This window comes from Trichoplusia ni, unplaced genomic scaffold (assembly GCF_003590095.1).
Source record: "Trichoplusia ni isolate ovarian cell line Hi5 unplaced genomic scaffold, tn1 tig00000059, whole genome shotgun sequence".
In the NCBI taxonomy this organism is placed as follows: Eukaryota; Metazoa; Arthropoda; class Insecta; order Lepidoptera; family Noctuidae; genus Trichoplusia; species Trichoplusia ni.
In genome coordinates, this window is record NW_020799976.1 from 4,669 (window position 1) to 17,062 (window position 12,394).

The 12,394-nt window shown below is 37.5% G+C and overlaps 1 protein-coding gene and 1 long non-coding RNA gene across 2 annotated transcripts; one reads left to right on the forward strand and one right to left on the reverse strand.

The window, feature by feature from the left end:
• Window positions 1–324: 324 nt before the first annotated feature.
• On the reverse strand, window positions 325–3,280 carry LOC113506890. Its single transcript, XR_003401764.1, has 2 exons — window positions 1,817–3,280; window positions 325–1,515 (listed from the first exon to the last, which is right to left on the reverse strand). It is a non-coding gene; the product is annotated as an uncharacterized LOC113506890 (long non-coding RNA).
• Window positions 3,281–4,008: 728 nt separating this feature from the next.
• Window positions 4,009–9,923, forward strand: LOC113506889. The gene is made up of 2 exons (XM_026889727.1): window positions 4,009–4,152; window positions 8,322–9,923. Exons 1-2 carry the CDS (start codon window positions 4,023–4,025, stop codon window positions 9,140–9,142), a joined length of 951 nt encoding a protein of 316 aa, XP_026745528.1. The 5' UTR covers window positions 4,009–4,022; the 3' UTR covers window positions 9,143–9,923.
• The last annotated feature ends 2,471 nt before the right edge of the window (window positions 9,924–12,394 follow it).

Below are 12,394 nucleotides of genomic sequence, written 5' to 3' on the forward strand. Positions count from 1 at the left end.
TCCCATAATATTGGTATGGTTTTATATTGAAAGAAAGAAAGAAAATATATTTATTTGTGCTAAAAAAGTGACGCATACACACAAAAACAAATAAATTACAATAGAAAATAGAAGGGGGAAAATATGCGTCATATTAACACAAAACGATAGATTCCAAAGTTCTTGCTTTCGGCCACGCGGTCGCCGCCATTTTGCGCGTCACGTGACAACCAGTATGTTCACGACTGCGAGCTTCACACTACTTTACACTATCGGTGTATTTAGGGTTCAAAATCATTGTAGGGCAGAAACAGTGGATCGGTAGGTAAATAAATAAAACAATTATCAACTAAAATATTTATTATATTGGTTTTAGAATTGGGCCAGTAACTTTGTAAAATAAGCGTGCGTTTTGTAGTTTTGTAGGTTTTTCTTTGACATCTCTCAACTTTAGTTTACAACAATCTAAGTTATTTGGTTACATCCGATGAATTTAACAAATAAAATCATTAGGTATATTATTAAAATATGCCTGCTATGTTAATAAAAAATGTGTGGTAAAAAACCGTGAAAATTCAATTATTGAATGTACATAAATTATAAAAAAGCCAACTATCTTCAATAAATACTGCGATCTTGCCATGACAGCTGTCCGTCTGCAACGAAATAATCTGCGAAGTTATCGCGTAATGTATACGAATCTCTGTGGGTATTTCCAATTAACCCCCGAACTGAACGTATATGGTCTGGTATAATGACAATATCATGAAAGTCATTAATTTGACTTCTTGATCTTATAAAATTATGCAAAATACAAATTGTTTTAAGAAAACAAATTGCTTTGTCTTTTCCAACGTTCAATGGACGATGGAGTATGCGAAATTTATTAGCCATGATACCAAATGTACACTCAATATAGCGTCGCGCTCTCGTTAACCTATAATTGAATATTTTTTTTTGTAGTTTAAATCGAGAGCTCGAGCATATGGCCGCATGACATGGCTAGATAACCCAAATGCTTCATCTCCTACAATAATATAGGGCAAAGCTGCGGTTGCAGCAATGTTGGTTGGTTTATCATTGTGTATTAGGGGCAATGCTTTGGCAGGAGGAATATATATTAAGTCATTGTTGATTTGTTCGTACAATCGGCTTTGTGTGAAAATTGCGGAGTCAGATTCTTTACCCTGCACTCCCACGTTTATATAGGTAAACTCATAGTTGGCGTTACACATTGCAAGCAGTACAATAGAATAGTAATGCTTATAGTTGTAATAGAGGGAACCACTATGTGGAGGTCTTATAATGCGTATATGTTTTCCGTCTATTGCACCTATGCAGTTAGGAAACTGGGCTTGCGTTAAAAAACCTTTTTCAGTCTCTTCCCATAGCGCACGGGAAAATTTTGGTATACATTCTTCCTTTAACCTTTCAATTATAATTTGACAAACTTCTGTTACTATTTTTCTGACCGTGGTTAGTCCTGTATGATACGCCAGATGAATATCGACGAAGGTATGTCCACTAACTAAATATCTGTAATAAAATAAAATACCTGTGTTATTGTTTCAGTGAAAAAGCTGCAGCAAAGATGGAAAACTGCAAGAGACACTTATACATATAAGAGTGAGGTCTACTAAAAAAAAACTTAAATCAGGCTCCGGTTCCAGGGCAAATAAAACATACATTTACTATGACATGCTGTCATTTTTAGATTCAAACTCGAATACTCAAGGAGAAGAATCGGCAGACAACTTTAATCAGTCAGTAGAGCAAAACGCGTCACCGAGAACTTCACAAAATAATACGATTATTGAAGAAGATTTGATTAATGTACCTAGCACCAGCTCCAGCTTTACCAAAGAAACACGATCTTCCAAGAAACGTAAGTGCGAATCGCCAACTGATTTCGAATTAGAGTTGTTAAATTGCGTGAAGAATAACACTGCAGATACTATGGACGAAGACTTGAATTTTTTTAAGTCATTATTACCAACTGTAAAAAAATTGAGTTGCTTTAAAAAAATATTATTTCGTACGAAAGTATTAGAAGCTTTGATTGATATAGAAAAAGAAATGATTATTACCATTGATGACCTTTCATTAACGCAAAATACGGTAAAGAATGATTTAGAATCCTTAAATGTAAGATCAGATACGAACAATGAATAAATAGGTAACAAGAAAGACTGAAGATTTGATTAAGACTGTTTAATTATTAAGAACAAAAGAAAGAGAAGAACATGAAGAACTATTTAAGTTAGTAAAAAGCGCAATTTTATATTTATATTTTTCTGGTCTCATGTGCAATTATTATGATATGCAAGGGCATTCGACAAGCCTTGAGGTGTAATGTTCATAAGGAAAGAAACGGGGTCGATTCGGACACTTTTATCTTAAACCCTATTTTGGGGTCAAATAAAAAAGTGTATCAATAGACCCCTTTTTTACTTAATGGACCTTTTTCTTGAACCTACTCATAACATTGCTCCTTCATATGTCCTCTTCTTAAATTTAATCTTTTATGTAATAAACTGTGATTATGATTGTGATGATAAATAAGAATTTAAAATAATATTAGTACCCGATCTAGTAATAGAAGGGAATAATTAATAAGGGAAATATTCATATGTAAAAACTTGCAATCAATATGCGTCATTATAATTAATACTTTGTAAGGTAGGTATATTAATATAATTAAGACATTTTGACTTATTGTACTGTTTTAACTGTTATTGTGTTTTTTTATTTTAAACTTGAACCTGTGATTTTATTAGTGTATTTCAAATGATTAATCAAAAACTAATTGTAACGTAGCGTTTATGCAAGACACTGTGATGACTGATGTGATTAAGTATATAAAAAAATTAGTGAATAAGTAGGTATAGATAAAAAAAAAACGAAAACGATAAAACTGTGTAATTTAGAAATAACAAAATATAATTAATAAATGTAAGAAACTGTGATTAATATGATGATTAATAAGTGTGCGGTTATGTGTTTCGGTCCTAAGAACAGAGTGAACCACATCAAGAAAAACATTTTAAGCCATATTCAGGTGTCACTGCCGAAACAATAAGAACTTCTTCTTCTTTCTTGCTTGATGTGGCTAAACAGTAATGTGACTTACATAAATTGGCAAAAAAATATGAGTGTTCTAAACTTTTGTTAAATAATGACTGTTTTTTTACATGAATAAAGATGATTATTAATATCGAAATGTCTTTACTTACCGCAATGTCATTGCAAATCGTTCCATTGGTGATACGATTGACGTAGATTTCAATCGTAGATTGTTAGTCCTCAAATAGGGCTCCAGTTTTGAATATAATTCATCATAGACTTGTAATGAAACTTTAAAATATTTGAAAAAAAACCTTTCATTTTCTCTTAATATACCAAACTTCACCACGAATTCCCCGCACAGTAACCTAGATTCAACGTACGGGCTTACTGGCTGGCGTCCATTTTTGGCAATTCGTCGTCGCCGTCGTCTTGATAAATAATACAACATTAATTTATCCATAATTACTCGACTGTACACCTCCAACGTCAAAATTGTACTGAGAAAACTGCGTTACGCGGATGCACGCGCCGATGCCCGCGCATAAGCACGCGAACGTGCTCACGTGCGTGCACCAGAAGCGTGGCCCGCGACGTGCTCACGTGCGTACACACGCGTAACGCAGTTTATGCCCAAAGGCGCGGGCCCACCGCGGCGCATGCTGTGCACGGGCACGCGGCGCATTTTAGCTGCGTGTATTAATTTGTTTGACAACGTGGGTCTACGTTTCCACTGGAGTACATGAATATGACCCACGACTATGTATAGCGTGGCACGGCGCACGGAGAGGCTACGCACGTGCCACTGCAATCCACGGACACGGGCGTCACTGCGGGAGGTGTGGGGAGGTGGGACGGGCGGGAAAGCGAGCGACGCCTGCGCCATTTTGCCAATTGCTAGGTTTCGTGGCGCGTGCGTGCATTTGATGACCACGACAGGCGGCTTTATTTTTATTTAGTCAATAATATTTGGTTTAATTATGGAGTTGTTTATTGAAAAAGTAAAGCTACACCCCTGTTTATGGAAAACGAGCGATATATCGTACAGAGACATCGGTAAAAAGGATTTGGCTTGGGACAAGATTGCGAGGGAATGCGAAATGGCGAACGGTGAGTAAATACTTGTTATTTTTTTGTTGCTAATTTAATGTTATAAAAATGTTACTTTTAAATCTACAAACTTAATATTTATTTATTACACACAATGATATTATATAAATAAAAAGAGGTAGATATGGCACTAGCGTGCAAAAATTGTTGCGAACGAATTCTGACAATTGTCGTAATTACTACAAATAGCTATCGCTTTCTGTACCATACGTTCCGTATTATCTATCGCAGTCGTAGTTGAAAATGACTAAACTACATGTAAGTACAGTAGCGTCCAAAAGTCCATAGGCAAACTCACAAAGCAATAGCTTGACGTTTATTTTGACATACGACCTTTTATTGTCGAGAAAGAAAGAACTACTAATTGTATAATAGTTTTATAATTTTAACATTGTAATTTAAGTTTAGATGGCGTAGCGGTTAAGCGCGTTTTATTATATATGCATTATATTCGATTTCAATAACCTCTGACAAAACCAGATTACCATGGTCTCGCTTTGTATGATCTTAACGCACATTCAACGGTCAGTTTATACTGGTTTTGTATAGCTTGATGTGTAGCCGTGTGTACTGTTTAAATTGTGCAATAACTGGCATATTAAATCGAGAAGTTTATTCCATTTTAATACTGAAATCGTTACTAATACGTAGCTGAATTGTACATCACTATATTTAAAAAAAAAAAACAGTGGTGCCAACCTTACGAAAAAAAAATTGACACTTTGTAAAAAAAAGTTCCCGCTTTTCGTCTAAATCCATTTTTCTATGGTGGCTATATATATGCCACTATCAACTTGTAACTACCTACATGGTGGCAATATAATGTACACTGCCAGTTAGAGGTAAAGTATTTTTGTCTTTCGTATTCTTTTAGATAATCTACAATGAGCCGGAATAAACCCATATCAGATGATCTTATTGCCCAGGAGTTGGAAGAAATGTTCGGAATTCCAGATGGTATGATTTCTGAAGATGATTGGAAGAATCGGATTCAGAACAAGGTGCAGAAGAAGATTTGGTAAGGGTACTAACAGGTGATGATGTTCTACTTAGTTCAACGGCAATATCGTCTCCATCCTCATCAACTTGTCAAAGTCCTTCACTCCCCAGACTCCAAAGCGCTTCAAGATCTACACCAGCAGTCCCACATCAAAGTCCTTCAGCTTCAAGACTTCAAAGTGCTTCAAGATCTGCACCACTACCTCCACAACAACAAAGCCCTTCAGTCGCAAGACTCCAGAGTGACGCAGCACCAATAGCATCACCATATCCGCCAGATAGGATTGATGGAGTGAGTGAATTATCGGATTTTTCGTCTTCAGATTCAGATTCGGACATAGATGAGACTGATTGGAAAAAACAAGAATGGACCCAGAATCCAGATCTCAGCTATTTCGATACTCCGCACATTCAGTCTTCAAAACAACTTCCAAACAGAACGAAACCTCTGACCTACTTTGGTTTATTTTTTAGTGATGATGTACTACAGATGATTGTAGACCAAACTAATTTATACGCTTCGCAAGTAGGTAACAGGAATTGGACACCAACCACTGTTGAAGAAATCAAGGCTTTTCTTGGCGTTCTCATTCAAATGGGTATTCATGTTTTGCCGAGTATTGAGGACTATTGGTCAAGTGACCCTGTACTACAAGTGCCAGAAATAGCTGAAACAATGACTCTAAAGAGATTTCAGCACATCATGAAGCATTTGCACCTCAACGATAATTCGCAGATGCCGGCCAGAGATAGTGATGATTATGATAAACTCTACAAGATAAGGCCTCTGCTTGAAAAATTGAATGAGAAGTGCCAAGAAAGTGCTATAACAACAAATTCTCAATCAATAGACGAGTGCATGATCAAATTCAAAGGCCGTAGTAGCCTAAAACAATACATGCCTATGAAGCCGGTGAAGCGTGGCTATAAGGTTTGGGTTAGGGCAGACAGCTCTACAGGTTACGTTTACATGTTTCGTATTTATACTGGAAAGACTGATACGACGGAGACAGGATTGGGAAGCAATGTGATCAAGTCATTGTGTGAGCCTTTGATCAGAGCAAATTATCGTGGTCATTTAGCATTTGATAACTTTTTTTCGAGTACTGATTTGTTACAGTATTTGTTCGATCATGAAATATATTCAACAGCAACGGTAAGAAGTGACAGGCAAGATTTACCTCTTTTAGTAAAGAAGCCGAAACTTACTGGAGACAAGGAGGCAGACAGCAAAACTGCAGAGGCTTCTAAAAGACAAAATGCACGGGGTGAAAAAGATGAAGAGGGGTAAATGGAAGTGGAGAGTGAAAGGAATGTTGCGTTTGCTGTATGGAGAGACACGAAACAAGTAACTGTTTTGAGTACTGCTTTTCACCCAAAACAAAGAAGGACTTGCTCGCGCACCCAAAAAGATGGGACAAAGAAAGCTTATAATTGTCCTCAAATGATACCTGAGTACACGAAGCGGATGGGTGGTGTGGACAGGTTTGATCAGAAAAGGACTCCTTATGCTGTGGGAAGGAAAAGTAAAAAATGGTGGAAGAGAATATTCTACTTTCTTATTGATCTCGCGATCACAAATGCTTATATACTATATAAGAGTAATTCACGAGTACATAACGTAATGACCCAAAAGTATTTCCGGATTGCACTATCAAAAGAACTGATCAATAACCTGTCATTTCGAAAGAGAAGCTTTCATTCAATGCCCAAATACAACATCAAGAAAAGTAAGCAGAGTAATGAGAGACAGAAAACAGTGCACAGTGTTCCAGATGGACTGAGGACTGAACAGTTGGGAGAACATTGGCCAGTGGAAATAGAAACATACAAACGTTGTAGATTATGCAGCACTAAGACAAATAACAAGAGATCAAAAATAATATGTGAAAGATGCGAAGTTCCTTTATGTATAAGTCCCTGTTTTCGACAATTTCATTTTGATTGAGTTGACTGATTGTAATTTTGCAGACTGATAATTTTTAGATTGATTTTGTAACTAAGATGTTATTATTACTAAGACTAATTTTTGATGTTCAAGCTAGTAATGTCCACTGATTATGCAGACTGATAATATTTAGATTGATTTTGTACCTACGATTTTATTATTACTAAGACAATTTTTTCTATTTATTGTTACTAAGACTAATTTTTGATGCCCAAGCTGGTAATGTCCAAGCCAGCAGTGGCAACCATATTGCCACCATGTTTTTTTTATAGTAAATGTTATTTTTTTTTAATTTTTTTTTGTACTTAATTAAAGCTTAATTTTGGTAAACCATACCCCAAATTTTATTTTCCTGCTACACTTGGATCCTTCTGCTGGTAAAAGGGTTAAGTCAAAAAGTTGGTTCTCAACTGGAGTTGCTGCTATATCTTCATTTGTCACAGAATTGTAGTTGAGACTATGTTCCATTAAATAATTATGTAGCACACAAGTTGCCTTCACTATTTTTATGGCTGTATCTACTTTGCACTCAAAAGGTCGTTTGTAAACTCTCCAACGGACACTCAGAATTCCAAACGCATTTTCGACCACTCGTCTTGCTCGACAAAGACGATAATTATAAATTCTTTTATTTTGTGTAATGTTGTTTTCTCTGGGAAATGGTCTCATCAAATTACATAATAAAGGGAATGCTTCATCCCCGATAAAGACATATGGAACCTCGATGCCACCTTCTACAAGTGCTTCATCAGGCGGAAGATTTAGATTACCAGCAAATAACTTCTGACCAAAGTTGCTTTCTCGTAATATTCCCCCATCACTAAATTTGCCTTTTGATCCAATATCTATCATTATAAATTTTTTTTTACTATCAGTAACCGCTAAAAGCACTATTGAGTGATCTTTAAGATAGTTGAAATAATCTGATCCACAGTTTGGAGGTGCTTTTATTGTGACATGCTTGCCGTCAATAGCTCCAACGCAATGAGGGAAGTCACATGAAGTTTTAAAATTTTCAGCAATATTTCTCCACTTGTGTTCATCTTTAATTTCTTCTAAATATAGAGGCGCTAAGCAATCCCATATAGCATCGGCAACTTCATCGATTATCCTTGCTACAGAGGTTTTTTCCTACTCTATAACTGTAAGCTATGGTGTGGTATGAATCTCCTGTTGCCATATATCTGTAACATACAATTATTATGTTTTTTTTTTGTTCTAGGTAAGGAAGCTAAATCTCATTGGAAAAAATTAAGAGATAGTCATAGAGAAGCTCTTCGAAGACGTAAGACTACTACAGGACAGGCAGCACAAAATATGAAACCGTGGAAATATGAGAATTTAATGGAATTTTTACTGCCACACAGAGAAAATAACGAGACTTTTTCAAATTTTTCGAATCCTACACAAGGACACGACACTGAAAACACATCTGATACAATAATTACGGATATTGATATTGTTGGATCACCTCCCCCACCGGCTGAATATTCACTCTCAACAACATCTACAATTCAATCTGGGAAGAAGAACAGCAAGCAACTGGAAATTACTGAGATTATTCAGCGCCGAGAGAAAAATCGAGAGCAAAGACGAGCTGAAAGAGATGAAATAAGAAAGCATATTACTGATGCTAATCGACCACAAGATGCATTATCTCATTTATTTGAAAGTTTCTGTCAAAAGACACGTGATCTACCAAAGTACTTACAACTACGAGTCCAAAGAGAAATTTTTGAAACAATTACTCGTGCTGAAGAAGAAGCATTGTCCTATGACTCAATGAATACTTACTACTCCTCCACACCTTCCAATTCGTCTTCTTATGGCTATAGAAGCGCCACAAATTATCAAACCAGCCCTTTGCTTGATGCCAGCCCCTTGCCTGATTGCAACCCCCTGCCTGATGTGAGACCCGTGCTTGACGCCAGCCCCTTGCCTGGTTGCAGCCCCCTGCCTGGTTGCAGCCCCCTGCCTGATGTGAGACCCGTGTCTGACGCCAACCCCTTGCCTCAACCTCGAGATACATTTCCAGCTGTTTGAATCTCGAACCATTCAAAACTAATTAATAAAAAAAACATACCTAATGGCGATGGCGAGTCTTTCAGCAGAACTTATAGATTCCCGATAATTAGTATTCCTTTTTTCTATTTTACTTTTAATCATTTCATGAATAATCTGGAAGTCTTTTCGTGATAGTCGATAGTAATTTTCAAACTTTTCATCACTTAATGTCATAAATAATGTTTTGTATTCTCCATGTTTATTTCTGAATTTAATATGATTTTCAATCCAGAACCGGTGTTTTCTTTTCTTTTGCAATTCACCCAAGACTAGATCATCAATCTCACTTTCGGATTCATCGTCAGAAGAACTGTCTAGCAAAGTCAGTGTCAATGCCATTCTATCAGTACCTCGATACGATTTATACGAGAAACATGAAATGCGTCCGTTCCACAAGGTGTATGACTGAAAACTGCGCTGCGATAAGCAAGCTGTACATAGTCGTGGGTCATATTCGTCTACTCCAGTGGAAACGTAGACCCACGTTGACAGCGTTGAGCTATGTAACCGCCTATTCGAGCAAGCCACGCATGTATCAATGACGTCAATTCATGCGTAGCCTCTCCGTGGGTTGCAGTGGACACAACCACATACATTTTCTTACAAAGCGAAGCTTAATACACGTGCGTAGCCTCTCCGTGCGCCGCGGTGGGCCCGCGCCTTAATACCAGTATAGTATAGCAAGACTGTTCACGTCCATCGCTTCCAAATCAACGTGAGGAACTGTGCGCGCTCTTGCTAATAAAAGCCGGATGGTGAGTTCACACAGATCCCGATACGAGGCCGTCGGATACGGCCAAGCAAGATGTGCTGTGTGAATACAACATTCGGTTTTTCCAGATCTGATGAAAATAAGATTCGGCAAATCGTGTCTCCGTGTGAACGTACCGTAAGTCGCCGGGCTGTGCCGCCGGGTCAGCGGCTTTGGTGTGTAGACCGCTTAATAACCGTTTAAAACCAGCCCATAGAGGCGCGGTGGCGGCGCGGTTCGGCGCGGCGGCGGCATCGTGTACAGGAGCGCTGACGCTTCGATGCGCTTCGATGCGCTTCGACTCTGCGCTAGTATGAATTGACCCTTACTTGGGCTTTAACTGGCAACCCTAGACGTGAATCAATTAAGGTGTGAGAGCTCATTCACACGAAGACGAATCACGAATCGTGTTTTTTCACGATTCGTTATTTTTTTTGACGGGAGCAATGCTTTTTATATACCCATGTTCACACGCTTCACGAATCGTGAAAAAAGACGTAGACGGATACGTCGGTCACTACGGTCATTAGAATGACGATTCGTTAAAAATCTCGAATCGTGATTGGCGCTCGCGCCCCGCGCGCCTGCCTGCTCCGCCCGCCTGTCTGCCCCCCCGCCGCGCGCCCTCTCAATCCAGTACATTCCTTTGACTTGTTAAGACGTGTAGCGCTGCGCTTCAATAAAATCATGTCGAAAAAAGAAAAAGAAAAATTGTATGACCAACAAATAAATCGCGAAGTTTTGATTGCTGCAATCAAAGACAGGCCAGTTTTATGGAATAAATTTTTGGAAATTTATAAGGACAAAACCGCTAAAACAGCAGCATGGCGGGAAATATGCATAATTTTGAAAGAAGATTTTGAAGAAATGGATCAAAAGGACCGACAGTTGTTTGGTAAGTTTTTATTGAGAAAAATTTAAATACAAATCTATACTGCCTATATTTTGTTGTCTTGCCATGGTACTGATCCAGTTTCTGATAGAAAGTAGGTCATAAATTCATTTCTCATTGAATTGCCAGTTCCGACACTCGGTGATACTTCCTGGGGTAGTAAATTTTCAAAATTAAATTCTTTTTCTAATTCAATTCCCTCCTTTTTTATAATCAAATTGTGGAGGACAGTACAAGCTTTCACTACTGAAATAGCTGTTTCTCGTTTAAGGTCTATGGGTCTATGTAAAATTCTCCACTTATTTGCTAGAATGCCAAACGCACATTCAACGTATCTTCTCGCTCTGGTTTAAACGATAATTAAATATTCGTTTACCTCTGTCAAGATGCGTTCCACCAAAAGGTCTTAATAAATGTGTGTGTAAACCAAATCCCTCGTCGCCAATAATTACGTAAGGAACTTGAACTTCTGATTCTGTAAATAAAGGCCTTGGTTCGGGTATATTCAAACGGCCTTCTGTCAACATTTTCCAAAAACTTGACTCTTTAAATATTGATGAGTCGCATTCTTTTCCATAGGAACCTACACTGACGTAAACGAATCGATAATCTGAATCTACGACTGCTAATAACACTATTGAAAAGAAATCTTTGTAGTTCATATATACTGAACCACTATTTGATGGCTTTCGAAGCCTAATATGCTTCCCGTCAACTGCTCCAAGGCAGTGAGGGAAATTGGCCTTTTCGTTAAATCCACTTGCTATCTTTAACCACTCTTCTTCCTTATTAGGAAGTGGCATAAATTCTTCATATAAATTATTCCATATACTTTGCGTCACTTCTACTACGATGGTGGAAATGGTTGATTTGCCAATTCGATAACTAAAATGAAGATCTTCATAGGAAAGTCCTGACGCCAAATACCTAAAAAAATATTTCATTAAAACCAAATTAGTGGGATGAAGAAGTCGTATTTTCATTCAGAATAAGCGTTCCCACTAGGCACCCCAAACGATTTCATATGTTTGACTGGCTGCCTAGTGGATAGATTAGTCTAAATGAAAATACAACTTCTTCAAGCGCTTCTTCAATTATACAAATTCAGCTTACTAAGCATCCTCTTTTACGAAAGCAAAAACCGTTATAAAACGTATGGGGCGTAGCCCGTACAAAACAACCACAGATCAGGTCCCTGTATATTTTATTTATGTATAATAATTCATAAATACACAGACGGACAGCGAACGGCGTTTGTGAATAGATATTCGCCCGACAACAGACCGCTCGTCTTGTCGTGACGTGTTTCGAAACCGTGTCCTTATTATTACAGTTGTTTTCTTGTATATATATATTCATCTGTGGTTGTTTTGTAATATTGGGAATAATGCGATGTAAATAAAAATCTTCTTATAAAACCGTTCATACAGTTTTATGAATTATTGTTTCAGGAAGTTCAGTGATGAAAAAGGTGGACACAATTGAGAGACACTTGGAGGAAATCATTAGATGAAAACAAAGAAACAAAAAAATCTGGGTCTGGTACAAAATCTAAGCCCTACAAATATAATCAAGAGATGAGCTTTTT